At 39.6% G+C, this 17961-nt stretch overlaps 2 protein-coding genes across 8 annotated transcripts in view; one reads left to right on the forward strand and one right to left on the reverse strand.

The window, feature by feature from the left end:
- LOC117985554 (uncharacterized) overlaps positions 1-11069 on the forward strand; it is a 45664-nt gene extending 34595 nt beyond the window's left edge. Inside the window, exons 1-4 of one of the 5 annotated variants that reach the window (XM_069500934.1) lie at positions 6629-6818; positions 8292-8491; positions 8980-9133; positions 10617-11069. In XM_069500934.1, coding sequence (XP_069357035.1) covers positions 8305-8491; positions 8980-9133; positions 10617-11058 — 783 coding nt within the window. In that variant the 5' untranslated portion in view covers positions 6629-6818; positions 8292-8304 and the 3' untranslated portion in view covers positions 11059-11069. Of the gene's footprint in view, positions 1-380; positions 565-2498; positions 2699-2965; positions 4061-6628; positions 6819-8291; positions 8492-8979; positions 9134-10616 lie in introns of those variants that run through there. The other 4 variants (XM_069500935.1, XM_069500933.1, XM_034972308.2 and 1 more) reach the window with 4 other exon arrangements.
- Positions 1-17961, reverse strand: part of Smr (Smrter) — a 190830-nt gene that overhangs the window by 149769 nt on the left and 23100 nt on the right. The window contains exon 2 of one of the 3 annotated variants that reach the window (XM_069500874.1): positions 11929-11972. The exons of the other annotated variants lie outside the window; for them this stretch is intronic. The gene's annotated coding sequence lies outside the window, so the exon portion shown is untranslated. The remainder of the gene's footprint in view (positions 1-11928; positions 11973-17961) is intronic. 3 annotated transcript variants of the gene reach the window in all.

A 17961-nucleotide genomic window follows, 5' to 3' on the forward strand; every position in this document is an offset into this window, starting at 1 on the left:
TCTTTTTATGGGATATTATGAAGAGAGTTTTCTAGCGGAACGACTAGACGGGCGACAGCGCGGTTCGGTTCGACGACTCACGTTTGCGGTTTGCGACGTTGCCGCTCCGCCCTGCAGCGGTCAGCGGCATTGGCCGTCGCTTTTACGTCAACGGAATAACGATCAAATTCGCTTGCGTACGACGTAACGCGTCCAATCGCACGGCGCACCCAGCGCAGCGTCATTCCGCGCGGTTTCCTTGCTTCAGTTTGACGTACGTAAAAGTTTTTTCGTATTGAAAAATTGTTGATCGTATGTGTTGAAACAGTTCTATAGTGTTAAAAGAAGGACCAGAAGGATCTCGTGGATATGTTTTTGGCGTTTTGAGGTTATAGGTACGAAGTGGTTGATTCTACTCAAAGTTCGAATTTCGTAGTGATTGGCAAAACGTGGCACGTGTGACGCTATACCGATCGCGCGTTTTTGTTTACATACGCACATCCAGTCCCACAAGTAGACTGACTAATCCGACATGGTCGGATGGTTGGTGATCGGCAGAAATCAGCCTAAATCGTTTATAATTAGGTAGGTAGTTAATTAGATGCTTACTCTTTGTTCTCTTAATATCATATTTTAAGACAAAAATGATACTCATATTTATCTCGTATTATTAATATTCAAGTTACTATGTACCTACTTACCTATTCTAATTTCTGGTTTAGGTTAGACCTATTTATATACTTTGTTTTGAATAAATTGGTACCTGGTAGGTACCTAGGTTGTTTTCTATCATTTACTTATTCATTCAAATATTTTATTTAAATGTTTACAAATAATAAATTAACAGAAACAGTAGGCTGATTATAATTATCTGACATAATACCTATTTAATCTTTAACTTACTTAATAGCTAGTGGAAATAATTATTCTTGAACTATGTATGTGGGTATTTACCAACTCGTTTATCCTTAACCGCTTGCGGAGGTCAAATAACAATCGCTCGATGTAAAAACTAGGTTGTTAAAGTCAGATCTGATTATGGAATAGGTACTAGCTTGTCCCGCGACTTCGTCCGCGTAGACTACACGAACTTCAAACCCCTATTTTACCCTCTTAGGAGTCTTAGGGCGTTTGTGTACTCATCCGTGATTTTAATTGAATGTACGTATTTGACGGCCACTTCGAAGAATCACGGATACGAACTGAATACGGATGAGTGGACAAACGCCCTAAGAGTTGAAGTTTCAAAAATCCTTGATTAGCGCCAGAGGCCAGTTATCGCTCGCTGATTTACTACAGAGCACTGGTCTCCTCTCAGAATGAGTATGCTTACGTGCAGTGCAACATTATTAATTGAATAGGCTACTTGACTCATATCTAATTTCGTCCAATAAATGATTATTTATTATAGTATTTTGCTTAAGAAAACGAAATATATCAATAACAATTATTAAAAACGCAGGATGGATATATAAATCCAATTTAAAAAAATACAGTTTTTATTTTTATTTGAAACGCAGAAAACGCTGTCAGCCATTATGTGACGTCATTAAATATGTAAACAAAGAAATGTCATCCCTATGTCACGCGGGGACTAACGTAGTATCCATATATATAAAATTTAGAGTACTGACTAACTTATATATCAACGCACAGCCTAAACAGCTGGTCCTAGATACATGAAATTTGGTGGGTGTGTTCTTTGTAGGTAAAGAGAAGGTATCCACTAGGAAAGGATTTTTTGAAATTCCACCCCTGAGTGGCTTAAATGGAGGTTTGAAATTTATGAAGTCCACGCGGGCAAAGTCACGTGCATAAGCTAGTTTTTATATATTTCTAAAAACTCATAGTAAACGTAAAAAAATATCGTTTTCTCTTTATAAATTGAATAAGTTATTAAGTAAGACTTACAACAAAGTGATCTTTGCAAAAATAAATTTGGGTTGCAGTCGTTAGTCATATAGGATCCCTTTAAGCAAGTCTTTGCGTGTTACGTATATTTATTTCACTGGGCACTCTAATCCACAACTTTCCTGTGGTCTTTATCGATGCGTTTTTTACTTTCTCGGATGATACAATAACGATAATTACTATATTTTTCATGTAAACTAGTATAGAAGTCATGTTTATTAAACTTTGGGAGGTTATGCTGTTGTTTACAAATGCATGACGTCAGAGCACAGATAATCTATCGGCCAAACATGGCCGACCAGTGTTTTCACCAGTCTAAGAAAATTATATTTTTAAATTAAAGTCTTACGGTTATTAGGGCGCAAAAAAATATAGTGTAAATTTTTTTGATTTAATAGGACAAATATTAACCATTTAAGACCAACTTAAAAAAAGTGTCAAGTAGCCTATTTTTTAAAGGCGCAAAATACTGAGTTTCTTGCTAGTTTTCTACGGTAGGAAATGTATTCCCAACCAGTAGTAAACTCACGTCTTGACTACGAACGCACTTGTAAATTTGGAACAAAAAAAACTTTTGTATTGTATTCATTTTCAAATTTATATTACAGTTTAAAAATCAAAATGTCGACATATTCGTTGGACGCGGAGAAGTTCATCAGCGAAATAAAGAAGCACAAGCAACTGTGGGACGTGGACGCGGACGGCAAGCCGTACAGGAGTGGTGTCAAAGAGAAGGCCTGGTGCGCAGTGGCCAGGGTCTTCATACAGGACTTCGACTCGCTCACTAGTCTCGAGCAGGCTGAAGTTTGTAAGCATCCTATGAAATAAAATAAAAACATTCGATATTATTTAGTAAACGAATTATTCCAAATCTCGCCTCCTGCCAGGTTATTGCCATAGCCAACAATATCCCGAAGAGAGATTATTAGCCGGGGTGCACCGGCTCGAATCCGGTTTGGAACACAAAAAAACCAAAATACACGCAGTGAATTATCACACGAAAAACTAATCAAAGATTCATTATTGTGTCCTATTTTTATACATTTCACAATAAAAGCAAGTCTTTTTCTTGCAGATCGTAAATTGTACAACAAATGGCGCAACATACGCGACGCGTACGTCCGCAACATACGCAGCACGCGCGTCAACAAATCCGGCAAATACGTCTTCATGAAGCAGCTCTCATTCCTCAACTCCCGATACAAATCCAAAGACACCAGCAGATCCGACGATCAGTCTAACGACCAGTCCAGCGACGATGACAATTTCAAAAACGACATCTCCTGCGAGAGCGACGAACCGTCTATCATCGAGAACCTCAAACGACGAAGAGTTTCAAATAAAAAGAAGAAAATAAACATCATGAACACTCATGCGACGGAACAAAACGATCAAGACGAGAAGCCAAAAAAGTGGCAAACCATAGAGATAGTAGACCCAGCGATGACTCCCATGCATTATTCGGAATTTGAAAACCCAATCGCAATGTCTCGAGTCAACGACGAAATCAGCACTGATGCGATATCGGCGACGACGTTCGACGAAGACCGTTCTTTCTTCGACTCCTTGCTGCCAGCGGTGCGAGAGTTCGATATGGATCAAAAGTTGAAGTTCCGTTTCGAGGTTCTGAGAGTGATAAAAGATATACGATCGAGTAACCAGGCCAGTTGTAAGCCTGAACCCTCGTCTGGGTTTTATATCGAGTAGTGGACAGTGGTGTTAGTGTCAGAAATCTACGGAGACATTTTTGGATCAACTTAGGAATTAGTATTAATTACATTATTCAGTTTGATTCAACAAAAATCAATTTTTTGTTGAATCAAACTGAATAATGTTCGATCTTTGGAATACGAAGTGATTATGACCGTGTTAACTATAAGCTTATTTAAAGACATTCTTAAACTTTATTTTAATAACCAAAAAAAAACTTTTGTAGGTACTTACATAGCTACTACTCTTAGCTACTGTACCTACTAACTGGTAGTTAGTACTGTACTGTACTGTACAATTCTACTATTCTAGCTAAATATGCAAATTACATAAATAAATCTAATTATAGATAAATCTGCAATTGTTTTAATGTTCTGATAATGTTAACAATTTATTCATTTTAAATTATTTGACTCTCATATTGGTTGATAATAATTATTAGGTCCTAATTAGCCTTTACTACCTGCAAGTTTTATATTCTGTCCCGGTAACTACCAATGCCTAACTTCAGAACTTCCGCTATACTATTCCCGCTACCCCGTGCAAGAGTTTCAGTAAAGAATTCAAAGAAAAGAATTCATACTTTTCCTTATTAAATCAATTTTTGGCCTTTTTGGAAAATGAAAACGAACAAAATCTCATTTTTGTCTAGCTATTTGTGTGAGTTGCAAATAAAAATAATGCCTACATTAGAAGGAAATGCATGGTAGCCATCATTATTCATAATTTTTGTGGTTCTTTCATAACGAGATCTGGACGAAATTTAATAAATATTTACTTCATTAAAAATTATTTAAATCGGTTACAGTAAAGCAGCATGATGTTACCTAGTATTGTAGAAATTATAAATTAAAATGAATGTGTAACTAGGTAACCTACCTGCTTATTTAAAAAAATCTATCTTTTGAATAAAGAGTAAATACCTAGTTTCTAATTAATAAATACAGCTATGTAGCGCAATGTTTAGCGCACAGTAACAAAAATGTCTTAAAAATCAATACTTATAAAAATAAAATATTTTGGAATAAGCCTTCAAATAGAATCTTTTTGAATGAAATGAATAAAGACTAAACGCGGTGACGCGAGCTGGCAACGCCGCGTTTTATTGAATAAAAATATTTTTCACTCGGAGCGCGTGGCACTTCCATATTTTTAAAATTTAAATGACGTTTGAATAATATTTATACCTACTGGCCGGCGCATTTTATAATCTTTTCGTTGAAATTCTTTGAAAATATGTTTTGCAGCAATGCGTCAGATCTGTGCGTAATATCAGAATATCTACGGATGCAGTTAACTTTAATTTAATTTAATTTATTTTATTTTGTAGAGACAAACAGTTACAATTAGTTAAATAGATAGTATATACCATATATATAAAAACACTTAAACCAAAGCAGTCTCCAATGAGAAATTAACACTTATAATAAAAATTATAACAAAATCAATTTGCCGTGAGTTGTGTGAATTTCAAATAAAATAATATAAAGTATAACCGTTGTACTTATACATATATTAATCTATCTTTAGGCATACAAAAAGGTAATTTTTAATAAAGGTAGTGGGACTAGCCTAGTTGCGACCGCGACAGTAGAGAAATTCAGTCGGTCAACTACCTACGTAGTTTGTTTCTAGTTGCTACGGTTTATTAAAGTTGATAAATTGAGAGGTGACCGTAATACCACGGTAATTTATATATAATTATTTATTTATTTATTTTCATACAAAAAGAAAAACACTTACAATATTGGTTTCTTCGTGCTCGTAAGCGCTTGGCGGCTTGTCTGAGCACTGCACATTCCTCTGTAGATAATAGGTACTTAGTCTAATATTCTAGGTAGGTATGTGTAACTATTATGAACAAATGTAGGTAGGTAGATTTAAAATAAAAATATAAATGTAGGGTTCCGTAGTCCGTACCCATCGCACAAGAAATACTACTTTTTTTATGGCGGCCATTAGAAATTTTTATTATTTCTTGTTAAAGCGGCAATAGAAGTACCTACCTACATTATTCTGTGAAAATTTCAATTCCTACCTACCTATTACGGCTCCCGAGACAAAGCCCACTGACAGACGGACGGGACGGACAGACGGAGAGCAGAGTCGTAATAGGGTCCCGACCATAGAGTTTATAAACACTTAGAGGTGACATACCTACGAAAACTGGGTGCATAGGTAGGTACATACAGAAAAGAAATTCATCAAAAGAATCTCATAAAATGGCTGCCCATTGTAAAGTACTATCAAGACCCATCTCACAAAATGACGGATAGCACCCGGCCTACTCTCGAATTATTTCTTCGAGCCCTAGGGCTCACCCCCAGGCGGAGCTTCGCGCTCGCCAACCCCCCCGGTGACGCTGTAGCGGCCAATAGGGCCTACGCAGCATAGTCAATCCGAAACAACACACACACAAACCCGGCCTACACAGCACACGGTATATTCCGGTCCGGCATCATATTCCTATCTCTAAGGTCCCGACTCCCGTTGGCACCCTTCGGATACGGAACACTAAACGGCGCAGGGCGACGCCCCGCACACCTGCACGTCACCCGCGCTAGCCCGCACCGCGTTATGGCGGGGGCTGTGCGGGTGTGCGGGGCGTTCTCACTCCGATTGTCATTTCGACCTGTCGCGTACTATACCTATACTAGGCTAGGAGATAAACCCCACTAATTACCTACGTCATAACCTTCGTTCGCTGAAGATTTACAGCCGCACTCAGAGTCACTTAATCGTTACTGGCATTCCTTATCCATACTAATTAATGCCTTAAGTAACGATTAAGCGACTGTGAGTGCGGCTGTAAGAGCCCTACAACCATTGATATAAATAACAAATCGTAAACACATTAACCTAAAAAGTAAAAACCATTTCCATAAAACGGAAAACTTAAGCCGCAACTTCGACATTAATGGCGCCCGCAAAAACGACGACATGACATCGGCCCTTCGCCGACATGCGACCAGTCGCGGGGGGCGGGCCGACTGTCGCAACAGCCAATCCGCGGCGACCATCGCGCGCAGGCCGCAGCCACGGCAGTCGCAAGCCGCGGGCCGCGCCGAGCGAGCGTGCGTCAATTTTGTCGCAACACCAAACGTCATTCACTGCGCCTCTTTGTAAGCACAGACCACACCAACCCTTAACGATTCATTTTATTTGCGTGGTGAATAAATAGTGTTAGGATTTTATGGGGGAGTGTTTGCAAATTCTTCGTAAGTATGGTGCAATTCGCGTTGATAGCCTAGTGGTTAACACGTCGGCCTTCCAGTCGGAGGTCTGGGATGAGATCTGACTTTGCTTAGACTTATGACAGAGTTAAAACGAGACAGAGCTCTATATCTGTCACATAAATCTGTCTCGTTTTAACTCAATCTTAAGCCCGAGCAAATTCAAAGTACCTATAGATCTCAGCTTCAGATTACACCTCAAACTTTTCGGAATTATCTGCATTTGAACTAAACATTCATCATCATCATCATTATCATCATCAACCCATCGCCGGCTCACTAAAGAGCACGGGTCTCCTCTCAGAATGAGAAGGGTTTTGGCCATATTCTACCACACTGGCCATGTGCGGATTGGTAACTTCACACGCCTTTGAGAACATTATGGAGAACTCTCAGGCATGCAGGTTTCTTCACGTTGTTTTCCTTCACCGTTAAATCAAGTGATATTTAATTACTTAAAACGTACATAACTCCGAAAAGTTAAAGGTGCGTGCCCGGGATCGAACCCCCGACCTCCGATTAGAAGGCGGACGTACTAACCACTAGGCTATCACAACTTAACTAGGAACTAGGTGAACTAGGTCATAGGATATAAACATACAGCCAGCAGTCAGGCGATGTCGCACGGTCGAATATCGATATCGATATCGAGTATCGACTGATGACCGTTGAGAGTTGAGACCCATTACGCACGGTCGACTGGTCGCCTGTGCGTAATAGTACATTGTGATACGAGGGCGGTAAGTAGGTTATTACAAACGAGCTGACCAATGGCCGTACTTATTTACTAAAATGCTCCATTTTGAAATTTTGTTAATAAAACTCCTTGCTAGAAAATTATTTTTGAAATAACTATAGGTTAACCTAAATAAAAAAAAATCGCACTCGTGTTGTAAAAACTCATAAGTCATCTTTACTAGCATTGAAAGTGCACTTTACGAGCAACTGTATTAAAAAAATATTATTCAAGTAATATTTTTCAGTGCTTTTGAAGTCGGTTTACTTTTTGTAGGGTTCCGTACTTCAAAAGGAAAAAAGGAATCCTTATAGGATCATTTTGTTGTCCGTCTGTCGTGTCTGTCAAGAAACCTACCTATAGGGTACTTCCCGTTGACCTAGATTCATGAAATTTGGCAGGTAGGTAGGTCTTATGGCAGATATTAGGGGAAAAATCTGAAAAATCTTGTGGTAAAAAAAATGTGTTCATGAACAAATAATTAATATTTTCAATTTTTAATTAAGATTAAAGGACTTTACCTGTACATTATAAAAAAGATTTTTATTTATTTGTATGTATGCATTATAGTTTTTTATTTATCGTGCAAATTGTCGAAAAAGATATGTCTGTAGTACGGAACCCTCGGTGCGCGAGTTTTTGGCCGGTTCTCTATGTTTTATAATTTAAACGACTTCACTTCACCGCGATTCTCAATTCAACCACACATTTCGTTGATTCAGGAAGCTGGAGGAAATGATAAAGATGACCATGTACCAGCTGAACCCGATCCGCCTGATCGAGGAGATCAAGAAGCGGCCGGGGCTGTACCGCACCGAGCAGCCGGCCGACCGCGAGGAGAAGCTGCAGCTGTGGAAGGAGGTGGGCGCGGAGATCTACGACGACTGGGACAGCTTCAACAAGGCCACGGCCTACGACCGGGGTGTGTTGCCGCCTTTACATCTGTGGCGGTCGTCGCCACGTCGTGTTCACACGATACGAACCTAAAGCTGCATATAAGCTGACTAGCTGAACCGCCCGGCTTAGCTCGGGTGGAATTTAGAAAATCGACGTAGGGCTAGAATTTTCAAAAACCTATAAATAGGTATCTACGTATTATTTCTTTTGTAACCGAAAACCCAAACATTAATTTTCGTGGAAATAACTTGAAAAATGACGGACTTTCATACAAACTTTCATCCCTTATTTAAATCGTGAAATACGTATTTTCTATTCTTAACAGAAAGCCTGAATACCAATTTTCATCGATGTAACTTTAAAAATGATAAGACTCATTCAAACTTCCATCCCCTATTTACCCCTCTTGGGGGTGGAATTTCAAAAATCCTTTAGTGGATTTGTGCGCGTGCGCAGGTGTGGGCCCACTTTTAAGTTTGACCAAAGTCAAAGTACATATATATGTACCCTTAGTTCTGCAGTTGCAAAGAAAATGGCGGTCCCTGCGCGACGCGTACAACCGCGAGCTGCGCGCGCGCCGCCAGACGCCGCGCGGCAACCGACGCGTCTACATCTACTTCAAGAGGATGAGCTTCCTTGGAGGCTTCGAGGGTACGATCAGCGACGAGTGAGTATACAGGCGTGCAGTTGGCGTCAAGAACTGAACCACACTACAGTTCACGACAAATAGGGAACTTCTAACAAAACGCCGAAGCTACGTCATCACTGACAGGCGTCAAATGTTAGTAGTACATTTGACGCAGGTAGTCCTGAAGTAGCCCTATTTTGCTTTGATTTTACTGCCTGATTTTATTTAGATTTTATTTTTATGCCTAATAGTTTTTGATTTACCTATCGTGCAAAATGTCGAAAAAAATACCTGAGTACGGAACTCTCGGTGCGCGAGTCTGACTTGGCTGGTTTTTGTTACCCCTACATATTTAAGAACAACTTCAAAAGAAATAATCTTCTCATAATGATTTCAAAATAATTAATTCAACGAAGTCCGACTCAAATCACTCAAAGCAGTAGGTACGAAAAAATATATCTTTATTTTTAGAGGATCCCTATTGTTATCAACACAAAGCATGACTTTCCGTTTCAAAATCTAATTTCTAATTAAATTATATAGAATTTAATTAGAAATTCTTGTAAAAATAAACTTCCATAGTTAGTTAATTAATCAAAGAATCTTGAAGCAATGAAGTATTAATTAACGAACGAACAAAATAATACCGTCGACTCAGTGGACCGAATGATTACTTGACAATCATTTTTCATACAAATAAATAAAATTTGAGTGTCAGTCTGTGACATGTATACATCGATGGTCTGTGATACCGAAATAACTTTTTTGTATAGAGCTCAAAATAAATGGACATATAAAAATTGACAGTCTGTTTGTTAGTCCGTACAAGTTAAACTACTATGAGTAATATAATAAGTCTATGGACTACACTTTTGCAGGCAAACAAAAACAAAGGTAGAGAACTATGTACAGAGTGATCTCTTTTATTCAGAGAAAACGAAGAAATCTCACGCGGACGACAACGTGGAATGCAAAGCTAGTCTGTACTTTTATTTCTATAAAGAGGAAAGCTTTGTTTGGTTAACTTATATTATTGTTGATAAACTTTCACAGTTAATGGATTACATATAAACTACTGAACGATTATTAACAATTATTTATTTTAACGTTAGAAAGCTAGTTACTTAATGCAGTAACATAGGCTACATAGTACATCAAATTGCACCCGAGCGAAGCCGGGCGGATCAGCTACTAATTAATAAGTAATAATGATTTCTTGAGTGCTAACGGTATTAAATGGACGATTGGAGCTACTAAATACTGGCTGGAATGCGGTTTTCGCCTCGAAAATTACCTTTTAAATTGCTGTAGCGTAGCTCTTAGTACACTAATGTTAAACCTGTAAAAGGCTATTACCGCACATGTGCGATAAAAATATTACTGCACTGTTGACCACTTTAATTTATTATCGTGCGGTAATATTTGATTATAGCACAAGTGCTGTAATGTAAATTTTTAATGCGTCGTACGAAAAAGTCTAAAGTTTTGAATAATTTTCCTAATCCAAATCAATTTGTTGCAGTGACGACGATGCCAACGAAATTATCTTTGCCAATCCACATTCAGAGGACCCGTTATTCCCCGTCCAAACGAAACCCTCGGTCAAAGTTAAGCGGAAACGTCGAAAAAAATCCCTGTCATCAGACGACGACCATCACCAGGAAGAAATGGAAATGCCCGTTTTCCCCATGGAGGTCCCTGACGAAAATGACAGCGACAAGTTATTTTTAATGTCGTTTCTGCCAGAAATGAAGCAACTACCCGCAAATGTCAAGATGTGGGCGCGGGCGCAGATAGCAAACGTAATGCAGGAAGCTGTCAGCTGTCACTTTAACAACTCCTTCCCGAGTAGTAGCAATGTCATGGATAGGAGTATAGGCATGGAGAGGAGCAGTATGGCCAACACTAGTCCCATGGTCAAACACAGGCGGGCCAGTTCAGAGCAGTTCGGAGATAATATATAGTTTAAGAGTAACTTTTGTTTTTTTTTTACTCCCCCCTCCCCTTTTATTCTTAAGGCCGTTCATCCTCCAACCTTTTTTTAAAATGTCAAATTACAGGTTTGCCTTTGACTGCGATCTCACCCGGTGGAAAAAGATGCAGTTTAAGATGGAATTGGACTAACTTGGAAGGGGTATGGCAGTTTTAATAAAAAACCCATACCCCTGATCGGTTTCTACAACAGATCGTATCGGAACGCTCAATCGCTTGGCGACTCGGCTTTGCCAGTAGGTTGCTCGTAGCTCACCACTGCGATAGGCAGGTCGTCACCTGACCTTGTATGTACATGGCTTCTCGTATTCGTGTCGTATTCAGTAGGTACGTCATTTACTGCATCACTCTACGAAAATCCACTCTAATGAATTAGTGATTGTAGCAGTTTCTTTGATATTTGGCGAAAATCAAATCTAATACGATACGATTTATATTGTCCTACAGTTTATGTTAATTATAACTGTGATGATGTTTGAAGTAAATAATATGTATATACCTACAGCTATAGTTCAGTAATCGTTAGATTTTATAAAGACAAGAACTAAGAAGACAAGAGCCTCGATAGATCAACGGTTAAAGGAGCGGACTGAAAACCGAAAGGTCACCGGTTCAAACCCCACCCTTTGTACTATTGTCGTACCTACTCCTAGCACAAGCTGTACGCTTCATAAGAGGGGCAAGGGGAATATTAGTCAGCAAGATAAACTTGGCTAATATTCTTTTAAAAAAAAGATTGCTAAATACTACTAATTTATATATTAGCGTATGCTCAACATAAATAACTATTAATGTTCCATTTACCATCATGTCATCTAATACATAACTCAAAACCTACTTACTTCGATGTACAGGAAATTCTGTAACATACAGAGTTGTGTTGTACCTGGAACAAAACAAATGCTATTAAATACTAAGTAATTAAAATAAATAATGAATTAGAGGATAATCGAAGATTAGATAAGGCGATGTCAAAGAACGCAATTTTGTATTAATGCTTTCATATTATTTTATACAAGTTTCTGAATTCTGACATATTGCCATTAACGTACAATATGGGGCTTGCGAGTCGCATTGTAACTCAAATTAAATCGCAACCGCCATTAAATTACCGCACTTGTGCGTAAAGAATATTTAACTAATGGCAATTAATGTACCTTATTGTCACTAGTTTTGTACTACCTATATTGTTTTTTATCATATCTGTTCGGAAAACGAAAATTGGCTTTAGAGTAATTTAGAGTACTATAGCGAGAACCAAATTGAATTTTGTTCTTATGGGAGTTTGAGCTAAGTAGGTATCTCTAAACAACTAGGAGTAGGTACCTACCTAGTACCTACCCACTAGAAACTTGTATGCGTATACTATAGTATAGACCATAGATTAATTATGTATTACTATTAGTGGTCTTGCTCGCTAGGGACGCTCGGTGTAAATAAAACACAAATCCTACCTAATCATGAAAAAATTAAACATAGGTAAGCATAATTTATGCATATTATGGGATACGATGGGGAGAAAAAGTTCAAACTCCCCATAAGAACAAAAATGAATTTTATTCTCCCTAGCCAATTCTTGTTTTTCGAATAGATACCTACCTATGATGAAAACAACTAGGTATAAGTGCGTGTCCAGGATCGAACTCCCGACCTCACGAAGAGGCGGACGTCTTAACTCTTAACCACTAACCTATACCTATTATTATGAGATATTCAAGTAGTTAGTAGTGTCGAATCATCCTAGGGTCAGCCACTCTCGCGTGGCCTCGGTATCGACCGCGCGGCGTTGCCGCTCCGCGCCACTTTCCCCGCGACGTTGCCGCCCCGCGCAGACCGACTGACTGCCACTCTGCCACTTCACTCAATGTTATGACTTGTTGCTATCATAGAGCAAAATGACCGTATGCATTTATTGCGGACTTGCAGCAGCAGCATGCAGCACGAATGAGTAGATAACTCAGTGCTTGCAGAATTAGATTTTTAAATGTTCCTGAAAGAACTTTTGGGCCCACAAGCTATAAGCTGAGTTCTAGTTCCATGGTTGGACCATATAAATAGAATTTAGATAATTCGACGACCTCCCTGGCGCAGTGGTGAGCGCTGTGGTCTTAATAGTGGGAGGTCCCGGGTTCGATTCCTGGCACGGGTTTGGAATTTTATAATTTCAAAATTTCTGGTCTGGTCTGGTGGGAGGCTTCGGCCGTGGCTAGTTACCACCCTACCGGCAAAGCCGTGCCGCCAAGCGATTTAGCGTTCCGGTACGATGCCGTGTAGAAACCAAAGGGGTATGGGTTTAATAAAAACTGCCATACCCCTTCCAGGTTAGCCCGCTATCATCTTAGACTGCATCATCACTTACCACAAGGTGAGATTGCAGTCAAGGGCTAACTTGTATCTGAATAAAAAAAATAGGTACCTAATTAAGTAAAGTAAAGTAAAGTAAAATATGCTTTATTGTACACCAAAACGAAAACAATAGACATATAACAAAGATAGCATGTACAATAGGCGGCCTTATCGCTAAAATAGCGATCTCTTCCAGGCACCCTTAGGGTAGAGGATATTGTAAAAATTAAAGAAAGCGGAAGGGGTATACCAAATTAATAAAGTAAATACACATAATATATGTATGTATATATATATATAAATAAAAATACAACAGTAAATAAAAGAGGAATAGACGACAGATAAGTGGAATAAAAAGTAAAAATACATAAATAAAACACATCAAATGGAGGATAAATAAAACAGCTTCAATTTCGTTTAATTGAATAAAAATTAAGTAATTTTTATTCAATTATTTTATAACCAACTAGATGATGCTCGAGACATCGTCTGTGTGGAGTAAGGTTTTTAACAATCCCGTGGGAACTCTTTAATTTTCTGGGATAAAAAGGAGCCTATGGAGTATGGCCCCTCCGGGATGCAAAGAAAACTATATCTGTACCAAATTTCGTCAAAATTGGTTGAATGGATGGGCCGTGAAAAGCTAGCAGACTGATAGACGGACAGACAGACACACTTTCGCATTCATAATATATAATCTAGTAGGTATGGATATACAACTCTCGGGAAGCGTGAGAAAAAATGAAATAGTTCGTAGAAAAAGTTTTAAAATGGCTCCTGCATTAATCATTCCAATTACTACAGCGCTGCGCTTTTTATACTCAATACACAGATGTAAGAAAAGAGATAGACGGCGAATGGGTCAAGCAATAAACGAAACTGCCTACCAGCTAGTACCACAGAATACTTTAATAAATACTACGCAATACAATATTACGACGCACTAATGTCCAATTCAGCTCGAACAGAGCTGCGGCCTACAATTTAATAAACCCCTCTCTTTCTATCGCCTTAACTCTTTAAATAATAATAATAATAAATATTTTTTATTCAAGTAAACTTTCACAAGTACTTTTGAATCGTCGGATGCATCTACCACTGGTTCGGAATGCCTTTCCTACCGAGAAGATCTTTAATCCCCATAAAAGATAAGTTCGGTTCGTATTCGTGTTTTTATGTAAGCAAAAAAACGGATCGCCGTGTTTTTGCTTACTTACATACAACAACACGAATACGAAACGAATACGGATGAGTGCACAAACGCCCTTTCGATTCGTATTTTTACGGAATACGTGATTTCACGAATGAATACACAAACGCCCTAAAGCGAGTGCTGTCGAAGGGGCGCGTCGCCGTAAGTATAATGCTGATGCGTTTTGAGATTCTTGTAAGAGCCAGAATTTCACTGTGGCTGGGCTGAGCTTGGCAAGCATTCCGCCAGGACATGGAAAAAATATTCTCGGGTCACGTCATCAAGTGAGTCCGGCATGCTAGTACCCTCAAATCATACCGTCGCGTCGCATCAGCAGCTGTGTTCGGATTTGCGATTTTGCGCCGTTTAGCATGCCGCACGGCATGGATCCCTTGGTAGTTGGTACACTCACGAGTATTCTGTGCCTTTGGTGGTACGAAAGTTGTGATTATACTAAAAGATGCGATTTCAACGCGGGTTGCGCTGTCAAAGTTTGTAAGTGCGAGTATGGCCGGTTCGCAGAGGCCACAACAAAGTAATGTAAAATTCTAAACAACCTCCTTCAATTTCATGACTTTTATTATTCCATCTATTCTTTCTTAGTCTGTGCGCTTCATGCTAATGCGGTCTATAAAAGTATATGAATAGGTAGGTATGCAAATTGCGTCCCTGGGATACGAGAGGAGCAGTTTTATCTTTTAAGTTAAGTAGGTACGCGACAGGTCGAGATGGCAATGGGGGTAAAAAGCGGGGGCACGCCTCGCACAGTCCCCACGCTAACCCGGTGCGGGATAACGCGGGTGTGCGGGGCGTCCCCCCGCCTCATACCCGGCTTGCCATCTCGACCTGTCACGTTCAATAGTTAGGTAGGTAGATAGAAGAAACCTTTACCTTAACTCTTAAATCTTAATGGACTCGATCCCAATACCCGATATTAACGTCATACTCATTATGGCAAACTTGACCTGTCGGGGGTAATTTAAATTTATTATTTTATTTTAAACCAAGATTATGTTATGTTACCTACGTTCATAATTGCATAGAGGCTAGAGCAGCCATTTGCCAAAGTAAACCAAAGCAAGCCAAGAAAGCACGCGCCTCGACCACAGGCTCGACTGCGGCTTGCGACGTTGCCGCTCCGCACTGCAGCAGCGTAACCCATAATAAATACACCGCGATAGCGCAGTGGTTACTGGTTACAACACAGGTAGAGATCGCCAGTTCGATATCCTACTTATTTATATCGAACTCGCGATGTCCTAGTAACTAGAAGTACCTACCTACTAGATCGTGCCAGCGATTTCGTCCGCATGGATTTAGGTTTTCAACTTTATTGTCCGGGATAAAAGTACCTACCTAGTCATGTAACTATCCGTCTCTGCCCCCCTAGCATGGGCAGGAGACAAAAAAATTATCCCCCAATTATATCCACTGACGTGGGATAAAATTTACTTGTCCACCTCTCAAAGCACGGCAACAGGGGAGAGGAGAAGTTTATCCCTAATTCGGGGACAATTTTATCCTCGACATTAGACGTGGGTTTAAGTTTATTCTCATAGAACTTAAAAAATCAAAACATGTCTCGCGGTACCTGTTGGGCTTAGGTTATGTTTGGGTTATGTTTGGGTTGTGTTTGTGTTATGTTTGGGTTGTGTTTGGGTTATGTTTGGAATATGGTTGGGAACCCCAACATAAACCCAACATAGGTCCCAAATACCAATTACCATTAACCCAATAAAGGTAAAGGAAAAGATCCAAAAACCGAAAAGTCCCCCGTTTTATTCACTGTGGATAATTATATCCACCCGTGAGCCCATGCTCGGAGAGTGGATAAAGCTGTCGGAGGGGATAAAGATTTTATCCTTTCCCCGGGGAGAAAATTATATCCCCGCCCATGCTAACCCTGCTGTATCCCAGAGTCATGTAATTTCATAACAAACGGTTTAACGGATATACCTACCTACCTAGGTACCTAGATCGTGAAAACGTAACAAACAGGCAGATAGAAAGACAGACACACTTTCGCATTTATAATAATATATAAATATATATAGGTTATAGTCTAGGTACTGGCCCCAGGCCACAGCGACAAGAGCTACCTATCTTCAGATTTTAGAAACTTCAGGCGACTGAGCCAGAGCGGTATGCGACGTTGCCGCTCCGCTCTGCAGCAGCATGCGACGTTGCCGCTCCGCTCTGCAGCAGCATGGATCCGTCATCTGTATTTAGTACCTATTTACCCGCGCTAACAATAAACGGAATAAACCGTAACATTGGCATGTTGGTAGCGTAGTGGTTGAGACTTCGGCTACCAATTCGAGAGGTCCGGAGTTCGATCCCGGCGCGCACCTCTAACTTCTCGCAATTTAAATAGTAGGTATTATACCTAGGTAGTTAGTTAAGCACTGATCACTTGCTTTTGGTGAAGGAAAACATCGTGATAAACCTGCATACCTAGCTAGTAACAGAGCTACCTATCTGAGAAATCCAAATATCTACTTAATGTTCTCAAAAGTAGTTACATATGAGTAGGTATTTTTTTATTATTTCTATGAATTGCTAGTACGTACCTACCTACTTAGGAAAACTTTGATTTTCCGTGATTAAAAGTAGATGTCCGTCTCCACTTTGAAATCCCGTGAGAACTCTATAGTTTTTCGGAAAGAGTGGCGGTTAGGTAATGGGTATGTCCAAGTTTCATCAAAATCGGTTTAACGGATGAGCCGCGAAAATCATGCAGACAAACAGACAGACACACTTTAGCACTTATAGGGACCTACCTACTTAATATTAGTATGGATGGTCGATGGATTATACCTATATAGCATGGATGATAATCAGTGTGGGCTGTGAGTTGTGACTTGTGACCATGAGCGCAACTTGGAACACACTTGTTATCAATCAAACAAACAAACAACGATAACATTGACAGAAGAGACATCGATAAAAGTTTTTATTTCAGATTTTTTTTTTTCGTTTTTTGTTTTTGGAACAATACGCAGGGGCCGGGCAATGCACGGGTGACGCAAGCCCTGCCATACAACAATGCAGGCTGCAACACAATAAATAATATTGATAATAATAGCAATAATAGCGCGTCGGAGCGGCAACGTCGCGGCATGCCGGCCGGCGCCCCGCGGAGCGGCAACGTCGCATCTCGCCGATCGATGCGGATGGCTAAATCAATTTGATGTTACGTGCTAAGTGCAAGCCAGCCTTTTGTGAAATGTTTCACCTTAATCAAAAATAAATTGTTTACAAGTTTTTGGTTCAAATTGCAAATGCATAGGCTTTAGATGATTGTACCCTCAGAATAGAACATTGTACTATAGTTTTC

Source organism: Maniola hyperantus, chromosome 9 (genome assembly GCF_902806685.2).
Source record: "Maniola hyperantus chromosome 9, iAphHyp1.2, whole genome shotgun sequence".
Classification (NCBI taxonomy): Eukaryota; Metazoa; Arthropoda; class Insecta; order Lepidoptera; family Nymphalidae; genus Maniola; species Maniola hyperantus.